General features: G+C 38.8%; 1 protein-coding gene across 1 annotated transcript; it reads right to left on the bottom strand.

Annotated features, from left to right (window-relative positions):
- Window positions 1–2728: 2728 nt before the first annotated feature.
- Window positions 2729–4262, bottom strand: LOC121751248 (protein POLAR LOCALIZATION DURING ASYMMETRIC DIVISION AND REDISTRIBUTION-like). Its single transcript, XM_042145960.1, has 3 exons — window positions 3796–4262; window positions 3334–3722; window positions 2729–3214 (listed from the first exon to the last, which is right to left on the bottom strand). The coding sequence occupies exons 1-3, from the start codon at window positions 4055–4057 to the stop codon at window positions 2927–2929; spliced, it is 939 nt and encodes a 312-aa protein (XP_042001894.1). The 5' UTR covers window positions 4058–4262; the 3' UTR covers window positions 2729–2926.
- Between the last annotated feature and the right edge of the window lie 4769 nt (window positions 4263–9031).

Raw genomic sequence — 9031 nt, 5'->3', positions numbered from 1 at the left:
TATATTTCTACAATAAATAGTACAATTTAATCTAAATAGCTCGTGCTTTATTTCTATAAAAGAAAAAATGGAAAAATACCAGATTTAGCCAGGTGTAAAATCAAGATAAAACTATATTATCTTACAATAAATACAATTAAATCTAAAGAGCTCGTACTTTGTTTCCATAAAAGAAAAAGAGGAAAAATCTCAGCTTTAGCCAGGTGTAAAATCAAGATAAGGCTATAATAGTAATTTAAAATAACCCGTGCTTTATTTCCATAAAAAGAAAAAAAAAACCTTGCTTTAGCAAGTTGTAAAATTCCTACTTTGACTTTAATTCCTCATTTTGTAAATTTGGTTGTTTCTTCCTAGTATGAAATATCAATATATAATGTTAGATTAAAATAGAAATATTAATAATTAAGATAAAATTAATAAGTAAATTTGGAACCGGATTGACTTTTGAGTTTTGGGTATGAAAGTCTCTAGAAGTTTTCCGCATTCTAGAAATTCTGTTTGGTGAGTCCGTAAAACCTTGCAAACGATGTCGTTTTTTATTCTCCAATTGCTTGTAGTTGTACTTTTACTTTTACTTTATGCCCTAATTCTAACTATTTTTCCTAGACATACAAGCACATAATCTTTATTATGACTCTGTTCTCAACTACAAAACAAAAGGAAAAAGAAATAATCTACCTTCAATTTAGTTCGTTGATAGTTGCATTTTTTGTAACCAACTTTGACTATATTTGCCGACAACCATTTAATTCGATCTTAGTTTTTTATAATGCTAAAGGTTATTAGGTTTTTCTTATGGCAGTAGGGGCCTTCAAATGTGCTTAATGAATATGTAAAACTAAATGTATACTCGATAGGGATTCTTTTTAAAATAAGAACCAGTACTCCATCCGTCCCATTTTAGCAGTTCCATTGACTTTCCCTACACGCGTTTTATAAAAATGATAATAAATGAAGTAGTTAAAATGATGAAATAGTAAAGTAAAAAAAAATAATGTAGAAAAACTCTTCTCTAAAAATAAATTAACTTATTCTCTAAAAGATACTCCCTCCGTCCCCCATTAACTGTCCCTCAATTCCATTTCGGTCTGTCCCTCAATAATTGTCACACTTCATTTTTACCATGAGTTAGTGAAATGTGAGACCTACTTACCATTTATGGTAAGTAGGTCTCACATTTCACTAACTCACTTCACTCAAATTTTATTATAAAATCAATATAAAAAAATGGGTCTCACATTCCACTAACTTTTCAACAAATTTTTCTTTACATTTCTTAAAACTCGTGCCCGATCAAAGAGTGACAATTAATCGGGGACGGAGGGAGTAATATATTAAGTATTTTTCTTATTAATAATAAATTTAGATAAAGATTTACTAAAATTATTAATGAGCATCATAACATTTTCATGAAACGGAAAAAACCACAAGAACATGTAAAGAAAAATTCGTAAAACAACATAAAAATTTGGCAATCCAATTCGATCAACCATCTATGCATAGGGCCTCGTTTGAGGGAAATTAACAATCTACTACGTAGTTATGGATACTATTACATCTATGGACAATATATAATTCAAATTTTCAAATAGAGACAATATTATCTTTTATGAATAAACAACATCATATAGTTTATTAATAAAAAAAATACTACATATGACCAAGGATTCCACATAAAATGAGAAGACTAAAGAAAATTGTCCCAAATTTTCTATTTTTTCATTTATTTCGACTATCATATAAAATACAATTTCATCAATGGACGAGATTAAATAGATGAAAAAGTATAAACCTTCCTTGATTTCTGTCTTCCAATTTTTTTAAAAAACGTGATCGTATTCTCGCCTCAAATTCTTTGAGCAGTCGGTTTAGTCAAATATTTCATGGATAGATTGATTGAAATAAATTCACCAGAATTAAACAAATAAAATAAACATTGAATAAAAGGAAAAGTCAAATAAGAGTTTGGAATTTTGTAGTATTAACTTTTATTATGGATGAGTCTTATACTCTTCTTCAAGTACACGTTCTAGTCGTCGTGCGCATCTAGATGGTCGTCTAGTCCTTTCCCTTTTATTTTAGATATTTTGATCATATCGTGTGCTTTTCTTCCCATTTCACAGGGCAAGATTATTGACGCACAATATGGTAAAAAAATAGTATATGTTAGGACATTTAGTGTCAATGAAAAAAATAAAAATTTTACCTATATGGTCGAATAGTATGAGACTCGTTCATCATTAACTAAGTGGTCAAAAGATCGGAATCGATCTATACCTTTGAGTATGGAATAACCTTAAACCTTTAAGCTAGCTAGGCCACCAATAAATACCCTTGATAATACCAATAAAAAATAAAATAAATGTGAATCGCTGTCCTTGCCAAAATGTAAAATCTGTTACAATTGATAGTATTATTATTCTAATAAAAGTAAAATCAACGTACTAAACAAAAACAAAAGTGAAACCAAAACAGATTTCCGGATCAAATCAAAAAATAATTACTTTTAGTAGTTTATACAATTGCTTCTAGAATTGCACTTACAATATTTTAATTTTTTGAATAATTTTAATTTTTTGAATAATTTATTCTTCAATCAATATACACATCTTGCATTTTCAGATAAAAATATGTGCCCAAATCAAAAGTGTATAGATAAAAATATATGCCCAACAAAATAAGGAATTAAGGATTGGGCTTATAATATGGAGCTGGAGGTATAATTTGATGTTAATTCTCATTGGCACCCTTATATTCCTGAAAAATCATTTATCGACGGAAAAATATTTAGCAAACAAACCCAAAACTTCCAGGAAACTAACAATAATGTCCCCATATTTTCATGGGCATTGCATTTCTATACAGAGTTCATAACCAGACTACACATCCCCTTCAATAACTTCAAATTCTGGTTCCATCATTTGTTTCACAGTTGAGCCAACACAGTGGAGATGGCGGGGAGGTGCTGAGCAACGAGGCGGCCCGCGTCTCTCCACAGCGAAACCTCTCTTTCCTTCTCCTCTAGCTGCTGCATCGCGTATTCTAAAGCTGCTTCAAGCTCTTTTATTCTCTCTTGCTGCCTCACCTCCAACACTTGGTACAACTTTCTCTCAAGCTCTCTCGGAGATACGCCGTGGAACTCATCCATGCTATATTCGTGTTCTTCGCAGCACACATTTAGGCTCAATTCAGCTGCATTTTGCTCCACATTTACCTGTGCCATCACAAAATTTGGTGAAACCAAGAATGTGATGAAATTCAAATTCGATAAGTACATTAATTAGGCCTATCATCAAGAAATAAGTAGTCAATAGAAAATCTAGCATTTTGTACCTCTGGATGTAAGACTTCTCCATCATCCTCGAGTTGTAGACGACCGATTTCAGCTTCGAGTTCTGCCTCAAGTTGATCCATTCTCGAACTACCCTCCAGCCTAAATTGATCGCAGCGGAAAGCAATTTCAGGCTGATTGACATCATTTGGGGATGAGCATTGAATCGATTCATGCTGCTCCTCATAAAGGATTTCTTCGACATGAGCATTGGTGGATGCAGAGGCCATGTAAAGGTGTTCGTCGTCTTGATTTTCGATCTCTGTTTGGAGATGCTGCAGAAGAGATTCAACTCTTTTCCTCAACTCAGCCATCTTGTTGAGCTCAGTTCTAACAAGATAAATCATACCATACCCAATTCCAACGTTGACCGGAGCCTCTTTCCCAATTTCTGCGGAGACAAACTTACAATTCAAAAACGATTGCATCGAAGCTATAATTGCCTACTATATTCACAAATTTACCTGAAAATTCTTCCGAGGAAGGAGATACGATTCCTATTTCACTCTGTACATCTAGATCCGTATCGATTTCCCCTTTCCCCCAATTTCTCTCTGCGAATTCTGTTCTCGAAAACCTAGATTTACCGCCATTGAACCAACGCCGGAAGATAAACGATGGCGAAATACAAGTGAAGCTCCGGCAGATTTCTGTCCTCCGTCGCGGCCTCCGGTCCTTCGCCGCCGCAGCACCGTCGATGTCGTGGCCCTCGCACTCGTAACTCATTGTGGAACAACAATACGAAGAAGCTCTGCTACGGAATGCTCCTTATATACAGAATTTGAATCGCGTTGCTGAATTAAAACATGAATTAAGTATAAAGAAATGTGATTTCGAGTTTCCATTAATGGCGGGCAGAGAAATTGAAGAGCGTTTGGTGAGTGAGCAAATAAATCGATCACGGGCATTAAGTGAGACGCTTCAAATTCATTCAAGGTGGAGGGAAATTTTGAAAGGGGGCGATTTTCGAGATTTCTGTATTTATTTGGGCACCTAACGCAAACCCCAATAATTAAATGGCAAGTGCTTAAAATGAATGAAATAAATGATAGACGATTCAAAGTTTGATAGCAAATGGGTTTTACAATCAGTTGAAAAAATTAAAAAAAAGTTTGAATTTATTTGCTACTGTCATGATGAATTATTTTGTGAAATTATATTTGAGGTGGTGGCTAGAAAATCACATCATACGTGGACATTTGATCATTAAATTAAACAATGTTATTTATTTATACAGAATTATCAATGTTTGATTGAAAAATATTACACATTATCATTTGCAAACTTTTAAAATAAATTTTTAGATCCGTGTCACGACCCGTGAGAATTGAGATGTGTTGGGTTACAAACCCATCCAACATCGGATGAGGGAGGGAAGTTGGAATGTGTATATAATTCCTGTCCAACCCCAATTAGTTTGAGGCCTTTTGGGAGTGACCCAAAAACAAATCCGTGCGGGCTTGATACGAGCCTCTTTTTCATATTTTGTTTAGATCCTTTTTCTATTATTATTATTTGGTTTAGATATATTAGGGATTTGCATATCTATTCCTATATCTTTATTTTCTTGTTCTTTAAGTCAGTAGCATTATAAATAGGAATTATTGTTATCATTTTAAGAATGGAATGAATATATATTATTTTCCACAAACTTGTCTTGAGTAACAAGAATATCATATTTCGTTTCCAAATTGTTGTTCATCGGAGAACGTCCGAAAATCAGCAATTCGTGAGCTTTCCTTCGAGCACGTCGAAGGTTTGATCACCTTATCTCTCCGAGAAGTTAGCCATCCGGCCTCGTTACGGAGAACGTCCGTAACAACTGGTGCTTTCATCCCGTACTCATCCTCCATATTTTCCAAAAAAAAAAAAAAAAAAAAAAAACAGCCGCAGCACCACCATCACAGCCACGCCTAATCCTCCACCTTCTTCATCAATAACCTATTCACCACCAATATCCTTAACAGGAAACCCCTTACCTGAATCCGCACGACGTCTGGTCCCATGACCCCTTGCTGCCACAGGATCCAATTCTAAGAGCCCGAGCTCGATTCTGGGCTAAATTTATTGATCAAAAGGTTATACACTCAACAGCGCTTGCGCTGCATTCGGAGGGAGAGGATCAGGAGAGAGCAGTAAAGCTAGCGGTTGAATACTGATCGGCCGCACGATGTGGCAGGAGAGAGCAGTAAAGCTTGCGCCGCACGATGTGGCAGGAACGGCCGTGATTTTCTCCACCGGGTTGGAGAAGATCTTGGCGCGATTTGACAGAATGGAACTCAGGCTGGAGAAGTTGGAAGCGCCGCGCGTTCCCGAACCTGATCCCCCCTATTTCTCGGACGAACTTGATGACGAAGGGTATCACTCCCCGCGCGACGCTTGGGAGGCAGACGACGATGTCCACCAGCCTTTCATCCACGGACGACGAGACCGTGGTGGGGATATCCGTCGTCGACGAGGCGCTGCCTGCGCGTTACATTGGTGCGACGACCGTCTTCCGCAGCAGAACGTTCATCGGGCGCCGTACCGCAATCGCCCCGAGCCTCGGCACCGCACGTGCTGGGACAGGCCGCGGGATCGATACCTGGGGATGGAAGAGTCCGAACAACAACACTATGTGGACTTCTATTCCGGATCGAGGCGTCGCCGGACTTGCTGGGATCCGCCCTCCCGTACATCCAGTTGTCGTGTGGGAGAGATTCGCGCTCCTCCGCTGCCGGAACCACCGCCACAGCCGGTACCAGAACCAGAACTGTTTTATGGCCCGACGCATCGTGGAACATCGGACACTCCCGAGTCAAAACACACGACGCGCCCCTCTTTCGGCCCCCGAGGCTTTCTTCACGCTGATTCAGACGTGTCGTCACGATTTCCACCTAGCGCGTATACTGGCCAGCAGCGAGAGCATCCCCAAACCCGGAACCAGCACCTGCACCCCACATTCCCAAGCCCCCGTACCCCCGCACATCCACAGCTCGTTCTCGACCAGAAGCCACCGCTGCAGCACGTGCTCGACCAACAACCGCAGCCAAGTCACCGCCGCGCAGCAGCGCCACCGGCCCCTGCGGCTGCACCGTCCCCGCCGCTGCACATGGATCAGCAACTATCGCCATCGTGCGGCCATCCTACGACTCACCTCCGTCAAGCTGAGGCCTGCCTCGAATTGCCCACGATTGTGAAGCATCCCCTGCTCCAACGCCCGCCCTCCTGCCTGCGTTCCCCGAGCCTCCACTCCGCTACGAAGCTTGTTTCTTGTGAAGAGAAATACTTGGGAATTGAGGGTGATGCAAAAGTGTTGAATCAAGTTGACTTGCGGCTCAATGAGAAGAAATTAGTAGATGATGAAGTACGAGCTATAGAGGTGGATAAAATTGATGACGATGATGGTCTTCATGATTCAAGTAAAAGGAATGAGGAAGAGGCATATGAAGAGGAGGACGATTCCACAGAAGAAGTGCTGAAGGTCATCGCCTCATTCCCCCCTGTTGTTCAAGTGCAATCTAAATCTATTGTTGAGAATTGTTGGGGCAAGAAAGGAGATAGTGCCTACACCGGTTGGTGCATAATTATTGGTGTCTGTGTGGATTTGAGTATCAGTGATGTTACAAGTATGAATCATCGATCAACATCGCTCGATACCGATGCAAGGTTGATCCCTCCGCGCAATGACATGCTGGATTCGAACATTCTCGGAGGCATGGACAAGCTTGTCGTTGTGGCGTGGAATTTTGCCGACCACATTGGGTCTCCTATGTTGATTTTTTACGGCTGTGATGAAGAGAGACGTTCAGCTGTTCGGTGGGCGTTTGATCCAGGAGGAGATACCTCGCCAAAGCTTCTGCGTTCGTCTCTCGCCCTTGCTTCGTGGTTCCCACCTTGAGGACAAGGTGGATTTTAACCGCGGGGGAGTTGATACGAGCCTCTTTTTCATATTTTGTTTAGATCCTTTTTCTATTATTATTATTTGGTTTAGATATATTAGGGATTTGCATATCTATTTCTATATCTTTATTTTCTTGTTCTTTAAGTCAGTAGCATTATAAATAGGAGTTATTGTTATCACTTTAAGAATGGAATGAATATATATTATTTTCCACAAACTTGTCTTGAGTAACAAGAATATCATATTTCGTTTCCAAATTGTTGTTCATCGGAGAACGTCCGAAAATCAGCAATTCGTGAGCTTTCCTTCGAGCACGTCGAAGGTTTGATCACCTTATCTCTCCGAGAAGTTAGCCATCCGGCCTCGTTACGGAGAACGTCCGTAACAGGGCTTGACCCAAAGCGGACAATATCAAACTAATGTTGCAGTCGACGATCCTAACAAGTGGTATCAGAGCCCAGGTGGCTATGGGTTGTGCCTGGATGAGCCCCGGTTAGGGTCGGGCCCTGAAGGACTCAAAGTTAGAGTCGGGCCCAGGATGACCCAGGAGCCAGGGCTTGAACGACCCATGTTCGTGTCGACTGCGTTCCCGATGTGGTCTCGGTTTGAGGGGAGGTTTGTTGGGTTACAAACTCATCCCACATCGGATGAGGGAGGGAAGTTGGAAGGTGTATATAATTCCTGTCCAACCCCAATTAGTTTGAGGCCTTTTGGGAGTGACCCAAAAACAAATCCGTGCGGGCTTGACCCAAAGCGGACAATATCAAACTAATGTTGCAGTCGACGATCCTAACAAGATGCAAATTGTAAAACTCATATGTTAAACTTAGCGATATTCTTTTCCTTTGTAAAAGTGATTAACTAAGAATTCAAAGCTCATACACTTTTATCCATATTAGCAACGACTAAAAGAAACATAGAGTATCATTCATTTTCGACCATGCTTAATATTCAAAGTATCACTAGTTATCTCGTCTTTCATAGGAAACATGTGGAGTATTAAGACAAGAAGATAAGAATTAGATTTGATATAATCTGAATAAATGATACACCTACCATCGAAAATCGTGCATCGATCCCACATTTATAACGTGTAGAATAACTGAAAAATACAATTGTCATTATAACCAAACAAATTAACACTCACATACATGTTAAAAGCATGTATAGAAATCGTAATTTATTCGATAAATATATTGGCCTAAAAAATATTGTTATTTAAAGTGATATTTTCATGTCGCTTCACGGCTTATTCTCTAACAAATACTCCCTCCGTTTCTTCATAATTGAGGCGAAACTTTTCGTCACGAAATTTAAAAAAGATATGTTGAGCGTGTTAAATAAATAGATAAAAAAGCAAGAGAGAAAAAAAATAGAGAAAATAAAGTAAGAGAGAGTAAAATACTTATTACTGTCGTGGCCAATACCTCACATTGTAGACCAAGTACTTGCATTTTACCTTATACACTCATTTATATATGTGTAAGTGTTTTTCCATTGCATATATGATGATGATTATAATTATGGATGTCAATCGGCCTAACCCGTTCAAGTTCGCGCCAACTCACTCGGGTTATCGAGCTATTCGGATTATGAATTTTTTTGGTCATAAATTTTCAACCCTAACCCTAAACTCGCTAAGTTTCAGGCTAACCCATCGAGCTATTCAGATCTAAAAGCTTTCGAAAATAATCTATAATATCAAAATTTTCATCTATAAAATGATTTTAAATTTTATAGCTGTCTTCAAAATTTAAATTTTAAATTTTCCTAGTTTTAGAATCATATAAAATCTTCAAAATTTTATAGTTGTCTTC

This window comes from Salvia splendens, chromosome 10, assembly GCF_004379255.2.
Source record: "Salvia splendens isolate huo1 chromosome 10, SspV2, whole genome shotgun sequence".
NCBI classification, from domain to species: domain Eukaryota; kingdom Viridiplantae; phylum Streptophyta; class Magnoliopsida; order Lamiales; family Lamiaceae; genus Salvia; species Salvia splendens.
This window is presented reverse-complemented; position numbering and strand designations above follow the sequence as displayed.